The following is an 18,306-nucleotide window of genomic DNA, read 5'->3' as shown; positions in this document are numbered from 1 at the left end:
ATAAGGGGCAGCAGCTCCGGGATAAGGGGCAGCAGCTCCGGGATAAGGGGCAGCAGCTCCGGGATAAGGGGCAGCAGCTCCGGGATAAGGGGCAGCAGCTCCGGGATAAGGGGCAGCAGCTCCGGACTGGGTGGCAGCTCCGGACTGGGTGGCAGCTCCGGACTGGGTGGCAGCTCCGGACTGGGTGGCAGCTCATGACTGTAGGGCAGCTCATGACTGTAGGGCAGCTCATGACTGTAGGGCGTCTCTGGCAGCTCCTGACTGGCTGGCGTCTCTGGCAGCTCCTGACTGGCTGGCGTCTCTGGCAGCTCCTGACTGGCTGGCGTCTCTGGCAGCTCCTGACTGGCTGGCGTCTCTGGCAGCTCCTGACTGGCTGGCGTCTCTGGCAGCTCCTGACTGGCTGGCGTCTCTGGCAGCTCCTGACTGGCTGGCGTCTCTGGCAGCTCCTGACTGGCTGGCGTCTCTGGCAGCTCCTGACTGGCTGGCGTCTCTGGCAGCTCCTGACTGGCTGGCGTCTCTGGCAGCTCCTGACTGGCTGGCGGCTCCTGACTGACGGACGGCTCTAGCGGCTCCTGACTGACGGACGGCTCTAACGGCTCGGAACAGACGGGCGGCTCTAATGGCTCGTGGCAGACGGATGGCTCAGATGGCGCTTGGCAGACGGATGGCTCAGACGGCGCTGGGCAGACGGATGGCTCAGACGGCGTTGGGCAGACGGATGGCTCAGACGGCGTTGGGCAGACGGATGGCTCAGACGGCGTTGGGCAGACGGATGGCTCAGACGGCGTTGGGCAGACGGATGGCTCAGACGGCGTTGGGCAGACGGATGGCTCAGACGGCGCTGGGCAGACGGATGGCTCAGACGGCGTTGGGCAGCCGGGCAGTTCAGGCACCGCTGGGCAGACGGGCAGTTCAGGCACCGCTGGGCAGACGGCAGACTCTGGCCGGCTGAGACGCACAATAGGCCTGATGCGTGGTGCCGGAACTGGAGGTACCGGGCTGAGGGCACGCACCTCAGGGCGAGTGCGGGGAGGAGGAACAGGGCTCTGGAGATGCACTGGAAGCCTGGTGCGTGGTGTAGGCACTGGTGGTACTGGGCTGGGGCGGGAAGGTGGCGCCGGATATGCCGGACCGTGAAGGAGGACACGCGCTCTTGAGCACCGAGCCTCTCCAACCTTACCAGGTTGAATGGTCCCCGTAGCCCTGCCAGTGCGGCGAGGTGGAATAGCCCGCACTGGGCTATGCAGGCGAACCGGGGACACCACCTGTAAGGCTGGTGCCATGTACGCCGGCCCGAGGAGACGTACTGGAGGCCAGATACGTTGGGCCGGCTTCATGACATCCGGCTCGATGCCCAACCTAGCCCTCCCAGTGCGGCAAGGTGGAATAGCCCGCACTGGGCTAAGCACGCGTACTGGGGACACCGTGCGCTTTACCGCATAACACGGTGTCTGACCAGTACGACACCCTCTCACTCCACGGTAAGCCCGGGGAGTTGGCTCAGGTAACCAACCCGGCTTCGCCACACTCCCCTTTAGCCCCCCCCCAATAAATTTTTGGGTGAGCCTCTCGGGCTTCCAGCCTCTCTTACGTGCTGCCTCCTCATACCAGCGCTCCTGGGCTGTGGCGGCCTCCTTCTCCTCCCGAGAGCGGCGATTCTCTCCCACCTTAGCCCAGGCGTTCTCCGTTGAGTATTTGCTCCCATGTCCATTCCTCTTCTCTCCATTGCTTTTGTTCTTGCCGTCCTTCTCCAATCCGCTTGGTCCTGGTTTGGTGGGTGTTTCTGTAACGGCTGTCAATGTCGTTCTCCTCCTCAGACGAGGAGGAGCATGGATCGGACCAAGATGCGGAGTAGGAGGTATTCATGATTTTAATGGCAAACCAACAAACACTACAAATAAACAAAACAACAAACGTGACTAACCTGCAACAGTCCTGTGTGGCCCAAACGTTAACACAGGAAACAAACACCCACAAAACACCAGTGAAACCCTGGCTGCCTTAGTATGACTCTCAATCAGAGACAAACGATACACACCTGTCTCTAATTGAGAATCATACCAGGCCGAACACAAAACCCAACATAGAAATACAAAACATAGACTGCCCACCCAACACTCACGCCCTGACCAATAAAGACATACAAAACAAGAGAAAACAGGTCAGGAACGTGACACACTGTCCCTGGCCTGCCTGAACAACAACAGAACACAGCATAATCGCTTAAATATTGTGAGAGATTTTCAGACAGAGTTTCTGCCTCATTTCCAGTTTCATGCCATTTCTCAAACATCTAGGTTTTGGACAAACATTGCAGGTACATCAACATAATGATTTCAAGTACACAAACAAATTGAATGTTACTATTTCTTATTAGTTCCATTCTTGCTTATGTAGCCTAATAGTGTATTTCATATGTCCCCAACAGTGGTGTACTGCTATTTTTAGGTGAGGGAGCGCAAAAAAAAAAGTAAATTACATAATTATTTACTCAATCAAAGTTTGTACCGACAGATGTAGCCAATTGAATAGCCTATCATTATAGAATATGCATAAAATGCATTCTCCAATTGCAACATCTGCCTTTGCCTAACCATATTGTCCAAAGAAAATGTTATATTCTTAATACTCTCAAACACAAAGTTAGGCATAGGCTACTTCATTTCAAATAGGCCATCATCACTGTCCATCGTGAATGATTATTCTTCACATTTTACAGCTGAAACGTCCAAACTGCATCTCCATGCCAATCATTTGTTTGATCTCAATCAGTTTCATGGGAATATGGTTTTAGAGCTTCTTGAATTGGCCGACTGTTTTATGAGCCAATTAGAGTAGATTGTGTTAACAAACTATTAGCCTACTGTTTTATGAGCCAGTTAGAGTAGATTGTGTTAACAAACTATTAGCCTACTGTTTTATGAGAGAATTAGAGTAGATTGTGTTAAACTATTAGCCTACTGTTTTATGAGAGAATTAGAGTAGATTGTGATAACAAACTATTAGCCTTGTATTTTGTTTCAATCAAAGTGTATATCCTGCCTAGTGGCGCGCGCTGTTGAGTTGGCGCATGTGGATTTCTTTTGGACTATTCAGCTTCAGCTAACCATCCTAAAATGTCATTAGAAATGAGGTGTTTTTGGTGTAACAATAACATTATAGGCCTACTATGCTTTTATATTTAGTTTTGTTATGTGAAATTGCTAGACATGGATTCAGCTTTGTTCTAACTTTACTAAACGAGTATCGTTGCGTGAAGTGAAAGTCTTCTATTTGTAATAATAGTAATAAGTGATGACTATTCGGTGTAGGCAACAGATCTTGATGAGATTTAATTTTAAGCATTGGAGTGCTCTTCGTAGTGTTGAAATGACAACGCCAGGATCGCACAATGATCTTAAAGTAGTTAAACCAACTTGTGGTGCTGAAGGATAGCTCTGCCATTTGGCCAGTTCAGGAACAAACAACTACGTGGTATTTCTATTTGGTTATAGCCTAATGTAAAACAAATACTTAGCTTAATATCATTGCACTGCTTGCGAGGAGAGCTTTATTGCGAGTAGGCATTTCATTGTATTGTGTAGCTTACATGCTCTATTATAAATAAACTTTGATTTTATTGAACACAATACAATATACCCTATTACAGAATAAAAGAAAACAGAGAGGTGAACTATCAATTCATAGAATTTATTTGCATAGATTGAACATATTATCAAATCAATTGACCAAGAAGTGAATATAAATCATTACCGTGTAGAATTGCAGGAAATGTTTTTTTTAAACCACCATAAAATGAAGCTTTTAGTGTGATGTATTCATGCATCACAATAAACTATAACCTAAATGCATTATTTCCTCAAACTTGGCCCAATTCACAGTTCCAATTGCCCATCCTAACATACTAAGCTAGAACGGGCCCTGCGTCTCGACTAATAGCCAATCTACTTCCAGAGAAGGTCAGGCTCTCAGGCTTTGCGGTGGTCACATTTCGTTCTGGGTTCCACTGCGGAAGAGGGGTCCATGGAGTTTTATGAACATCAAGGCAGACACACACAGGGAAATTTAGTTTTTCAACGTTCTCATTGGGCCAAAGTGGTCCATCCTCCGACGGGCTTCCACAGTGCACACACACAGCTTATAGTTCTTCATCATTCTCACCACCAGAGAGAAGAAAGGGAACAAACCACAATTTTCCTACCTCTAGGCTGCTATACATATTTATTTGGTTTGTCATTCTATTGTTTTTCATGGAATTTTTGTGGTAATTAAATATAATTTATTTCAAATTTATCAGAATTAATCTTCCAGAAATACTTTTACCAGCTGCGTGTATTTTCAAATTGAAAAAAGTGAGGGAGCGCCACTGTAACGACTGTCTTCGGGTGAAAGAGAGGAGGACCAAGATGCAGCGTGAATATCATCCATATTTAATGGGAAATACTTAAACACCGAACAAAACAACAAACCGACAAAAAAGGAACGAAGCCGATACAGTCCCGTAACGTGAACACTAAACACTGGAACAGGAACAATCACCCACAAACAAACAGTGAAAACAGGCTACCTTAATATGGTTCCCAATCAGAGACAATAACAAACACCTGCCTCTGATTGAGAACCATATTAGGCCAAACAACAAACCCAACATAGAAACACAAAACATAGAATGCCCACCCAGCTCACGTCCTGACCAACTAAACAAAGACTAAACAAAGGAAATAAGGTCAGGAACGTGACAGCCACTCCTTCACGCTCCGGCAGCACTACATCCCTGGTCCCCAAAGGTGTGGAACTCTCTGTTATGGGCAGCATCACTGAGTGTGCTACTGACGATGAAGGGCAATGATCTTTCTTCTCCACATGTGTCCAGTGGTGTTGTTCTGTCCTGAGCACACTGGACATGATGTACCCACAGTGGAGGCACCAGGGACTTGGTGATCTGGTTTAAATTAAGAACAAATTAGACTTTTCCTGCTCAGTCCCTCTCTCTCCCTAACCCTCTCCCTAGTCCCTTCAGTCATGTAAAACACTGTCCACATCCGTTTGAGGGCCTTTTAGGCTTAACAGCAACATTTATGGGAAATCATCTCAAGTCAACTTGGCTCAAAATGCCATGAACTTTTCCTTAGCTTGTAGCAAGTTCCCTATTCTGGTCAGTTTTTCCTGTCAAGCTTTCCTTCCTCAGGGCAAGGCTTCCACCTTGGGAGATGAAATGGACATGTACCTAGAGGTGTGCACATGGACATGGTCCATTGTTTTGTTTACAATTCTGACTGAAGCTCCAGCAGGATTGTACTATAGAAGTACAATGGAAATAAGCAAAGCCTTAAACTTCAGTGGAAATAAAGTATAGTGGAAGGCAGAGAGAGAGGACAGTATTGGGGCAGTTGCTCCTATGAGTATTCAGAAGATATCAGTTCAACAAAGCCTCTAAGAATGTTGCTCTATCCTACCTCATTGTCAGCATATTCCCTTGTAAACATCTCAGCACCGCTATCTGTCTCGTAGTCAGATACCGTAGTAGACAGAGGAGGCTTCAGGCAAGTGCATGAGTCTGGAATGCAGCAGAATGGGACTGAGATAGCTGGAGGAGACCTTGGTCTGGAGAATGCACAATAATCTGTGTGTGTGTGGGGGTTGTGATAATGACCTGCTAAGCAGAGATATCGTCAAGTGGTGGGAGTCCATACTCCCTCCAAATATCAACCACCCTGGAGTGCAGACTCCCCCCTACCTTCCCCACCTCACTATAACACATTTCAGCTCTACTCCCCGGGAGCACTTGGTCCTTGCACTCAAAGTTCAGACACTTCGAGATCAGAGACCACAGATAGCCTTTGCCTTGTGAAGACTTGTCACTGCTAGCTTCACATTTCTCCAGCCTGTATCTCCTAGGAACAGCCATCTTTTCAAAGCAGAGCAGAAGAGGTGCAAATGTGGTACAGATGGTATAATAGAGGTGCCATTACATTTTCAGGACCTGCCATTATCAGTGCAGATCCATGTGTTTAAATTGTATGGCAGCCAACAGTTTGTCCATACTGTTCATGGAATTGTTCGATGCCAATGCCCCAATTATGGAAGAAAAACTAAAACATGTTCAGAAATATTCCTGGAAGTTTTGGAACAGTGGGGGAGTATTAAAAGACCATTAGCAGTGAGATACAGGGACATTGGCAGACCAGACCAGACTAGAGTAGTATGCTGGGCTTGGAGTTTGGCGTTAGTACAGATCGGCCAGCAGCCTTGGCGTAATCAAGAGAGTCTAACTGCTGTCCGCTGAGGCAATGCAGATTATAATCAATGACCACGTTTACATATATATATATAGACTGTATGTTTTATTGTCACATACACATAGTAGTACGGTTAAGAGCCTTGCTGAAGGTTACTGGCCCAATGCTGTGACCGCTAGGCTACCTGCAGCCCTACATGCACACCAATATCCCTGTTTTTGAGTTGACGCATAAAAACATCATATCTGTTTACAGTAACCCAAATAAGCTCCTATCCTGGTTTTAAGAAACCCAGATACGCCAGCAGCATACCACCCTGCATACCACTGCTGGCTTGCTTCTGAAGCTAAGCAGGGTTGGTCCTGGTCAGTCCCTGGATGGGAGACCAGGTGCTGCTGGAAGTGGTGTTGGAGGGCCAGTAGGAGGCATTCTTTCCTCTGGTCTAAACAAAGATCCCAATGCCCCAGGGCAGTGATTGGGGACACTGCTCTGTGTAGGGTGCCGTCTTTCGGATGGGACGTTAAACGGGTGTCCTGACTCTCTGAGGTCATTAAAGATCCCATGGCACTTATCGTAAGAGTAGGGGTGTTAACCCCGGTGTCCTGGCTAAATTCCCAATCTGGCCCTCAACCATCACGGTCACCTAATAATCCCCAGTTTACAATTGGCTCATTCATCCCCCTCCTCTCCCCTGTAACTATTCCCCATGTCGTTGCTGCAAATGAGAACGTGTTCTCAGTCAACTTACCTGGTAAAATAACGGTAAAATAAAAAATAAGATGCCTGGGATATGCTGATCTTAGACAGGATACTGTGGCATGTAAACATCTTATCCCATTTACTGTTGTTTAAACGGTCTGCGCAGACTCAGTTTCACATAGTATCAGCTTTGAAGTTCAGATGGGAAAAGTTGGGATAGTTGAGATAGTAATTGAAGTCTGGACACTGACTGTAGGCCTCACATGTAGCCTATTATAATATTAACTCATGCAGAATTATTTGTTTCTTGCAGTAAAATGATAGACCAAATGTTCATTTTGTCTCGGGAACAGGAGTGGAGAAATATATATTTTTTCTTTAATCTTGAGAGAATGCGCATGTGCGCTTAGGTACCTGTTGTGCAGCCGAAACGTGCAATTTCTTTCTGCGACATAAAAGCTGACAAAATTTCACTTTCAACCATATCAAATATGCTTCCAAGACGAAATGAATTACTGTCAGAAACATGTTGGATTGTTTTCACAGCTTTTAATTTCCTTAAAACTGGTCAACAAACTCCCCGGTCCATAAATTTCTTTGCTCCTCGAGAGAAGCAGAAAAGAGAACGCTAGCGATGTCAACTAGATTATTGATAAAGCGTTCATTCTATCGATGTATGACATCATTCTGGTGAGCAATGCTTTATTTAGTGTTCTAGAGCATCAAGGAATGACAGAAGAAAAGCTGCGTGTATATAATTATAGACTAACAAAGTTGACTAACGAATAGCCTTCCTAATGTCGGAAGTTATAATCAGAAAAATATCTAAATGAGGGGTACAAACTTTTGGCTAAATTAGCAATATTCTGTTTATTTATAGATACAGGGATACTCGTGGGTGGGAAATCAAAGGTGCATGTAAACAGCTTATCCTGAATAAATCAAATCAAAGTTTATTTGTCTCCTACACAGATTGCAGATGTTAAAGCTGGTGCAGCAAAATGCTTTTGTTCCTAGCTCCAGCAGTGCAATAAACAGTAAATACTAATACACAAATAAGAACAAAAGAAGAACAAACAAGAGATTAATAAATATAAGAAAAATAAGACCTTCACCAGGATATGAGCTATTATCCAAATACTGTGCGCACGTTAACATTGTCAGAGTTCTTGTGGTTCAAGATCTGGAATCTTCAGAAACACCATGGAACACTCCAAACTGATATCTTGTTCACTTTTAGTAAATCTAACTAGTTCAGGTGCTGGAAAGATACACATTTTAAAAAGTCTTCAACTCCCACAGTAGTTAATTGAGACACACAAAACAGACAATATTTCGACCCCACTGGTATCTTTTTCATGTTCACTTTTAGGTGGTTACATAACTACACTTTGCAGTCTTCTGCGTCTCTCGTTAAAGGGAATATAGAGGTAATATGGGATCTACCAAATCTGGACAGTAATATTTTATTTTCTTGCCCATGGCTATTCTAGATATTTATTTTGGCCAAGCTGTTGTGATTAAGATGATTCATAGTTTGGCTATTTATTCTTATCAGAGAGAATAGCCCTAATTTTTCCTCTTATCTTTTCTGAGTGCAGGAACAGCGTCACGAGTTTAAGTTGGAATAGGAAATGCCAATATTTGACTTTGGTCCAGCTGAATTACTCTTGTTGAAAGGAAAACATGTGGGCCTAACCTTTGGATAGCCTTGGGGTACCGTAGTCCTTCATTTTTTACAATTTCATAAAGAGTGCGAATTACGGAGGATGAATTAAACATGAGCTCCTCTAAAGGCAACAAAAGTTCACCTTTGGGAGGGTCGTTAAATATTTATAATTTGACGAGATGCGCGCCAACAGCAAGATGCATCAATCTCACCGGAGAAAGCATCCAAGCGAGCAAAACAGCGCCTGTCATACTCTTTTTGGCCAGACAGCATCAGATATACTGAGACAGAGGGCCGCAGTTTCACTTGCTCGGATGCTTTCTCCGGTGAGTTAGATTCAACCACTTGCGAATTGAAAAATTATGAAACCTTATTGAGACATTATTTCATATGATTTTTCTTTTTTTATTGTTCACATTTTTGGGAAAGTATGGCTTCCATTGGCATCCATGAATACACACACACCACTGTAGTAGGTCTAATGACAATCGCTGAATGTCATTATGGTGTTTTTAACAGATGTCTCTTTCCTTTCATGAAATGACCAGTGTTTGGATGCTGGAATTATTTTAGAGTGAACGAACGTACAGTTAGCCAACTTTTTGAAGTGATTTGTTTGAGAATCAGATTTAAACATCATTACTGGGTGTGTTCATGCCACATTCAAATGTAATGCATTTTTGTCTTTACTATTAGGCCCATACATTTTTTTTTGCATGCACAAGGCTCCCAAGAATGTCATGGTATAATTCGCACTCTGATGTCATAGATGTAAAAAGCAGGGATGGGGTCAATTCGGAATTTCGAAATTTAATTAAATTCAAACAATGAATTTGAATTGACCACACCCCACAGGAAGCAGAATTGGAATAGAATTTGATTTGAAGGAAGTAGAATTGAATTCAAAGCAATTCAAAGCAACTCAACTGAGACGTGAACATGAAAGTCTCATTTATTTGGGGTGTGGCTAATTCAAATTCAAGAATTGAATTGGAATTAAGAGCAATTCGCAACTCACTACAGAATTGACCTTAACACAGGTAGCCCTTTAGACTCGTATCCGTATACGGATTGAAAATGGTAGACTTGGACACTGATAAGCACCTGAATTGTAATGGAGTGGCTGTACAGTAATATGCTATACATGACCTCAGAGCTCAGGGTCTCTGTATGGGTTGTAATTGACAACCATTCTGAACTTGAGCACCGCGCATGAATAAAGTGTTGTATCTGCAAGAATTCACCTCACCTCTGTCCCAGACTGGTCTTCCCTGTCTGCCTGACCCTGATGAGACCCCTGTCACCATCTAATCCTACTAAAATGAGGCATGAGAAAGAATTACCTTGGTGTACTTTTATTAATTATATTATCCAAGAATAGAATCAATGGTTCAATAATTTAAATGACCATTATTTCCAGATCCCAGACTGTAGCTTTAAGCTGCTGTCTTGTAGCTACTGTAGGTCTACCCATCAATTCAAGATGGAACTTTGTGTCATTCACTGAATATACTGCAAAATTCACCTGAGCTTCATAGACTGGTCTTCCCTGGCTGTCTGACCCTGCTGGGACCCCTGTCACCATCTGACACCCTGCTAAGACATGATGAGCATGTTATGTACTGACCGCACTAGAGGGCTGCATTACCGCGGGATGCATGTGGGATCTGCGGGTCCCCACAGAGATCAGGGCGGCGCGGCCAGCATTTTTCATGCTGCAGGCGGGAGCAGGCGGTCAGACAGACGTCTTTGGGATGAAAATATTTTTATTGTCCCACAGATTATTTTGATACAGTCCTATTTCTGCTTGGTATGCGTTAGCCTACCTATTGTATTGAAAGCACATATTTTTTGCATTATTCACACACAGCTTCAACTTCAGTAGCCTACTTGACCTAGTTGGGTGTGAGAGTTCAAATGTGCCTAGTGTGTGTGGTCTCATTGAAATAGAGTAGGCTTCCTACATGGGTGGAGAATCAAGTGACAGTTAACGAATATGAAATTAACTTAACCTTTCAGTGATACCCATCCCGGATCCGGTAGCATCCTCATCAAAAAAGCTGACTAGCATAGCCTAGCCTAACGGGACAGGAATATAATATAATTTTCATGAAATCACAAGTCCAATACAGCAAATGAAAGATAAACATCTTGTGAATCCAGCCATCATTTCCGATTTTTAAAATGTTTTACAGCGAAAACACAATATGTATTTATATTAGCTAACCACAATAGCCAAAGACTCAACCGCATATTTTCACCATGTTTATACCGCATAGGTAGCTATCACAAAACCGACCAAATAGAGATATAATTAGTCACTAACCAAGAAACAACTTCATCAGATGACAGTCTTATAACATGTTATACAATACATTTATGTTTTGTTCGAAAAAATTTGCATATTTGAGGTATAAATCATAGTTTTACATTGCAGCTACCATCACAAATAGCACCGAAGCAGCCAGAATAATTACAGAGAGCAACGTGAAATACATAAATACTCATCATAAAACATTTATGAAAAATACATGGTGTACAGCAAATGAAAGATAAACATCTTGTGAATCCAGCCAATATTTCAGATTTTTTAAGTGTTTTACAGCGAAAACACAATATATATTTCTATTAGCTCACTACAGTAGCCAAACACACAACGCAATTTACTCCCCGCCAAAATAGCTTGCACAAAACCGACAGAATAGAGATAAAATGAATCACTAACCTTGAACAACTTCATCAGATGATAGTCTTATAACATCAGGTTATACAATACACTTATGTTTTGTTCGAAAATGTGCATATTTAGAGCTACAAATCCTGATTATACATTGTGAATACGTAGCATCGATTCACCAGAATCTCCAGAGATATTTTGGACACTCACCTAATCTGACCAAAGAACTCATCATAAACTTTACATAAAAATACTTGTTGTATGGCAAATGAAAGATACACTGGTTCTTAATGCAAACGCCATGTTAGATTTTTTTTAAATAACTTTACCATAACAAACAGCTTGCGTTATTGCGAGACAACGCTCGCCAAAACGGCAGAGAATAGGAATCAACATTTTCCACAGAAATACGAAATAACATCATAAATTGTTCTTACTTTTGCTGAGCTTCCATCAGAATCTTGTACAAGGAGTCCTTGGTCCAGAATAAATCGTTGTTTGGTTTTAGAATGTCCTTTTCTTCTGTCGAATTCGTGCCACAATGCTAGCCAATGTTGATAACGTTCCCATTTTCTCTCGACGCAAAGAACGGAAAACTCCAAAAGTCCCAATAAACGTTGAATAATCTGATAAAACTCGGTTGAAAAAACCTACTTTACGATGTTATTATCACATGTATCAAATAAAATCAGAGCCGGAGATATTCGCCGTGTAAACCGAACGCTTATCAGAAGACAATATCGAGGTGCTTCGTGCGCCTTGGTAGAGAAAGGAAATTCCTGACCTGCCACTCCAAAAGCTCTTGTTCGACCTCAGATCAAGCTAGACACCCCATTCCACCTTCCACTGCCTGTTGACATCTAGTGGAAGGCGTATGAAGTGCATGCATATCGATAAATATAAGGCAATTGAATAGGCAGGCCCTGAAACAGAGCCTCGTTTTCAGATTTTTCACTTCCTACATGGAAGTTTGCTGCAAAATGAGTTCTGTTTTACTCACAGACATAATTCAAACAGTTTTAGAAACTTCTGAGTGTTTTCTATCCAATAGTAATAATAATATGCATATTGTATGATCTAGAAAAGAGTACGAGGCCGTTACATTTGGGCACGATTTTTTCCAAAGTGAAAACAGCGCCCCCATATTGACAAGAAGTGAAATATGTAAATAAATATTGATAATGAAAAGAAGTGGGTCGAAGTGCAATGAATAAATGTAATCATCTTTGAAAATGATTACCCATTTATTTGTCTCTGCCTGTAAATCGTCTTCCTGAAAGGTAGGCTATATCCTATAGAACTATGCAAAACATAGCAAGTGTTGCTGTCATCATTCTTGCTGCTTCCACTTCAGTAGGCATACCTGCGAGCTCTGGTGCACGTGTGGTCTCAATTAAATAGAGTAGCATGGGGCAGTCATCTTTCCAAGGAAATGAACTTCCTAAATAGGCCTATGATTAGGCTACAGTTTACTACATTGCCTAGAAATAGGCCTAAATATTTGAATACCCATATTTATCAGTCTGAAAATCTCCACGCTCCTAAAAGGTAGACTATAAAAATAGCTCAAGAGAAAGTACACGTTTCTCCAACTCTGCTCTCTTCAAACTACATTTAACATATTGACTGATATAGCCAGGTAATACAATGTAAGGGCCATTTGAGAATCTCTGGTAATTTAACCTATTTCTTAAGTTGTGCATTTGATATTTCCTATAGGGCGCAAAATTGCTGGGACCATGGCTGGCAAGTGAGCTGTGTCACATATGCCTAAAATAACATTGCGGGACTGCGGTAGGGTTTGGGACCAGTTCTTGCGGTAGCGGGTTGGAGTCGGACAGAAAGCCAGCGGGTGCAGGCAGGAGCGGGTGCAGGCAGGAGCGGGATGATAAAAATCAGTCCCACGCAGACCTCTTCTGTGCACCATGACAGTGAAGCCTGTAACTTTAGAGCTGTTTATTGTGTCAATGTGAAAAATCGAGAATTAGCTTGGGAAACTGACAGATCAATAACGTTACATTGACAAACTGACTAATACAACTCACATTGCACTGAAAAAACGTCATAATATCAATCTTCAATTGTTTGGCCGATGGTTTCATCGTTTGATTCAGGTTTAGTTTGATTCAGGTCTAGTTTGATTCAGGTCTAGTTTGAGTGAGGGAAAAAATAATAGCAAATGTAATCCAACTTTTGGCCAGCTCTCTCTGACGGTACATCAACTGGTAAAAGCTTGTCAAGTTCATTTTTAAACGTGACAAAACAAAGGCTACAAAACATGTCCATACAAACAACTGCTGTTAGATAGTAATAATAGCCACCTCATATCGCTATCTGACAGATAACTAGAGGCTAGAGCTGGCCTGTCTGTGGTAGCTACTCACTAGCATAGCTTTTTCATTCACCTCAGTCGAGAGGGGATGAAACATTAGCTAACGTCACACAGTTGCCTCGTTTTGTATCTCATTCCAATAATAAAACTGGGGCGGACAAAAATGCAATTTTAGAATGTGGGGGGGGGGGATCTCATCTTTAGTCTAATAATTTTCCCATGGTCTCCCAACTGTTCCCTTTTAATTACTACCATGATTATGCGTTTCCATCTTTTTTCTGTAAAACAGATTTAGCCCTATCCATATAGGACAATTCTCACCAGTCTAAGGGATTAAGACCTGTCAAAAAGAGACAACCTGCTTCTATAGCAGTGTAAGTCCAGCACATATTTTAAATTGGCCTGGCTCTAGAAAGTATCATTGCCTTGAAATACTGTCAGAATAAATTGTTAGAGAGAGGACTAGATGATGACACTCTTTCTTCATTACTGTCATCATGGGAGGAAGGTGGTGGTGGGGGGGGGAAGTCAGCCCCCTGTAGGGATGTTGTGTCCTGTAGGCGTGGTGACCCTGGACTCACCCTACCCAGGCTTTGACCCTGCACTCGCTGTGGAATGTGATCCCGGCGGAGGCCATCTTGTGCGTGAGAGGAAAGCAGGGGAATCATTAGTCCAATGCTATGTCCAAATAGTTGTCATCGGCTGGGTGCCTTCCTTCTCCCCTTCCTTAGTAAGGGTTTACCATTAACCTAAAAAGAACCACGTAGATGAAAGTTTGTAGTCCACACCTGTGGGTAATTCACCTTTTTTCCTCTAAATTGTCTAGTGTTTGCAGGTCAGTGGTCGTCTGCAGCAAGTAATTATACCATCTACGTCCGTTGGGACATAGCTTTTGCTGACTCACTTTGTCATTGTGCCACATTAAGAGAATGCTTCCTGCCAACCCCTAACACCCCTGGTTAATGTATTTTTAATTTAGATACAACATAGATCAATGAACCTCACAAAGACACAGTTTGGTCCAAGTACTGTATATACACCCTTTATAGATCATTGATGGAACATGGAAGTTACTAGCTAAAGCAGTTACAATGACGTGTACTTTACTGCTGTATGAAAGCCTGAGTAGGATTCATGATGAATATGTTGCTGATAATGATTGGCAGTTAGCCTAGCGGTTAAGCGTGTTGGGCCAGTAACCAAAAAGTTGCTGGTTCGAATCCCCGTGCCGACGAGGTGAAACATCTATCAATATGTCCTTGAGCAAGGCATTTAACCCTAATTGTTCCTGTAAGTCGCTCTGCCTAATGACTAAAATGTCAATGTAAAATAATGATGATTATGTCTACAGATGTTAACCTGTGTCTCTTCCCTCCTCCAGGTATCTGTATCAAGTGTGGGAAGGGTGTGTATGGAGCCAGCCAAGCCTGTCAGGCCATGGGGAATCTGTACCATACCAACTGCTTCACCTGTTGCTCCTGTGGTAGGTGTATATAGCTTTTGTCCACTACTCCTACTCAGCACCTGCATCATTGGCTGGCATCACAGATGTCCTGTATTTTCATTTCTTAGCACAACATTGATGTTGGTTGCCAGAGTGTCTTTGGGAGTTGTCAGCAGAATGCTCTATTCTCTATTTGAAAGGAACACGGATGATATATTGGAACGAGTGGGTTGTAGAGACGGATGTTGAATCTGCAGTCAACCTGAAAATAATGTGTTTATGCATGTTGTGTGTATGTATGTATATGTGTGTGTAGGGCTGTCCTGTCACCTGACTCCAATTGTCCTCTCTAGTTTCAAGTGGAGACGAGGGTGAAGTCGGAGAGAGTTTGGAGCAAGGTTGCTTTCATTCATGCGCTGATGTACATGGATGCTGATCCCTTGGCTTTGGAAGAAATGCATATAATTGACATGTAATTGAATACATATACTTTCAGGTGTATTGTGTGGTTGAAGAATGAGGGGCAGTGTCTCTAATCCTGAGGTTTCTCTACAGATTCCTTTTGACCTGCTTTGAAAAGTGTACTTGAGTCAGACCAGAGAGATACAGTGGGGCAAAAAAGTATTTAGTCAGCCACCAATTGGGCAAGTTCTCCTACTTAAAAAGATGAGAGAGGCCTGTAATTTTCATCATATGTACACTTCAACTATGACAGACAAAATGAGAAGAAAAAATCCAGAAAATCACATTGTAGGATTTTTTATGAATTTATTTGCAAATTATGGTGGAAAATAAGTATTTGGTCACCTACAAACAAGCAAGATTTCTGGCTCTCACAGACCTGTAACTTCTTCTTTAAGAGGCTCCTCTGTCCTCCACTCGTTACTTGTATTAATGGCACCTGTTTGAACTTGTTATCAGTATAAAAGACACCTGTCCACAACCTCAAACAGTCACACTCCAAACTCCACTATGGCCAAGACCAAAGAGCTGTCAAAGGACACCAGAAACAAAATTGTAGACCCGCACCAGGCTGGGAAGACTGAATCGGCAATAGGTAAGCAGCTTGGTTTGAAGAAATCAACTGTGGGAGCAATTATTAGGAAATGGAAGACATACAAGACCACTGATAATCTCCCTCGATCTGGGGCTCCACGCAAGATCTCACCCCGTGGGGTCAAAATGATCACAAGAACGGTGAGCAAAAATCCCAGAACCACACGGGGGGACCTAGTGAATGACCTGCAGAGAGCTGGGACCAAAGTAACAAAGCCTACCATCAGTAACACACTACGCCGCCCGGGACTCAAATACTGCAGTGCCAGACGTGTCCCCCTGCTTAAGCCAGTACATGTCCAGGCCCGTCTGAAGTTTGCTAGAGAGCATTTGGATGATCCAGAAGGAGATTGGGAGAATGTCATATGGTCAGATGAAACCAAAATAGAACTTTTTGGTAAAAACTCAACTCGTCGTGTTTGGAGGACAAAGAATGATGAGTTGCATCCAAAGAACACCATACCTACTGTGAAGCATGGGGGTGGAAACATCATGCTTTGGGGCTGTTTTTCTGCAAAGGGACCAGGACGACTGATCCGTGTAAAGGAAAGAATGAATGTATCGTGAGATTTTGAGTGAAAACCTCCTTCCATCAGCAAGGGCATTGAAGATGAAACGTGGCTGGGTCTTTCAGCATGACAATGATCCCAAACACACCGCCCGGGCAACGAAGGAGTGGCTTCGTAAGAAGCATTTCAAGGTCCTGGAGTGGCCTAGCCAGTCTCCAGATCTCAACCTCATAGAACATCTTTGGAGGGAGTTGAAAGTCCGTGTTGCCCAGCAACAGCCCCAAAACATCACTGCTCTAGAGGAGATCTGCATGGAGGAATGGGCCAAAATACCAGCAACAGTGTGTGAAAACCTTGTGAAGACTTACAGAAAACGTTTGACCTCTGTCATTGCCAACAAAGGGTATATAACAAAGTATTGAGATAAACTTTTGTTATTGACCAAATACTTATTTTCCACCATAATTTGCAAATAAATTCATTAAAAATCCTACAATGTGATTTTCTGGATTTTTTTTCTCATTTTGTCTGTCATAGTTGAAGTGTACCTATGATGAAAATTACAGGCCTCTCTCATCTTTTTAAGTGGGAGAACATGCACAATTGGTGGCTGACTAAATACTTTTTTGCCCCACTGTATACTGTAGTCTGTTTCTATTGGTCAAACATTATTGCCCATCTATAGTGGTTTAAACAGTACAGAAAAAGAGAATCTACACTTCTCTTTTATTCAGAATTTAAATTAGTTTGGTGAAATCTATCCAGAAGTGAAGCAGGTCTTCCCCTTATTATTCTAGTGGTCTCTGTATATAGATGATAACAGGCCCATCTTGGCTCTTGCGACGGTTTATTCCTAACGTAAACTCTGTGATGTATTATTGGGTCTCTTATGAATGGGAATGTTTGCTTTTTTAGAGTGTTTTCAACCCCTCTGAGAAGTTTAGTTTTAAAGTGCCTGCAGATCTCTAAACACACCTAATGATGTATCAGCTTATTTGTTTACAAACTGTTTTTCTTTTACTTTTTGACTAAAATGCCACAAATGTTATTCTGTAAGAGTCAGGAGCTCCATAGCAGAGAGAGTTCAGTTCTCTGAGACATTGCTGGCTGGTAGCCTTGGGCTTTGTTTAACCATGCATAATTGAGCCCTCCTCTTGGCTTGCTCCTATGGTTGCACCCTTTTTTCATGAAATGGCCAGGAATGCAAACTACCCCCCTCCACTTCAGCCGGCCTTCCCATGAGGACCTCAATCAGACAGTCACAAAGTGTACCAGGCCTGCTTATCAGAGGGGGCCGGCCTGGCATGGGCTCTGAGCAAACAACACACACATAAACACACACACAGATAAGAGCACACACACCGATAAACGCACACACACACACACACACAGAAAAATGTGTGCGCGAGTAATTACACGCTCACACACCACGCACACACACACACACACACACACACACACACACACAGACACACACACACACACACACACACACACACACACACACACACACACACACACACACACACACACACACACACACACACACACACACACACACACACACACACAACCCCCCCCTACCCACCCAAACATACCCACACACACCTCCTCATTACTTTACTAGCCTCAACTATACAGTCATAAGACATACCTCTGTGACCAGTCTCCTGTTTATTTC

General features: G+C 43.1%; 1 protein-coding gene across 1 annotated transcript in view; it reads left to right on the top strand.

Annotated features, from left to right (window-relative positions):
- Positions 1-18,306, top strand: part of LOC139563161 (Wilms tumor protein 1-interacting protein homolog) — a 39,799-nt gene that overhangs the window by 5,402 nt on the left and 16,091 nt on the right. The window contains exon 2 of the mRNA XM_071381498.1: positions 14,998-15,099. Coding sequence (XP_071237599.1) covers positions 14,998-15,099 — 102 coding nt within the window. The remainder of the gene's footprint in view (positions 1-14,997; positions 15,100-18,306) is intronic.

This window comes from Salvelinus alpinus, chromosome 33 (genome assembly GCF_045679555.1).
Source record: "Salvelinus alpinus chromosome 33, SLU_Salpinus.1, whole genome shotgun sequence".
Taxonomy (NCBI): Eukaryota; Metazoa; Chordata; class Actinopteri; order Salmoniformes; family Salmonidae; genus Salvelinus; species Salvelinus alpinus.
This window is presented reverse-complemented; position numbering and strand designations above follow the sequence as displayed.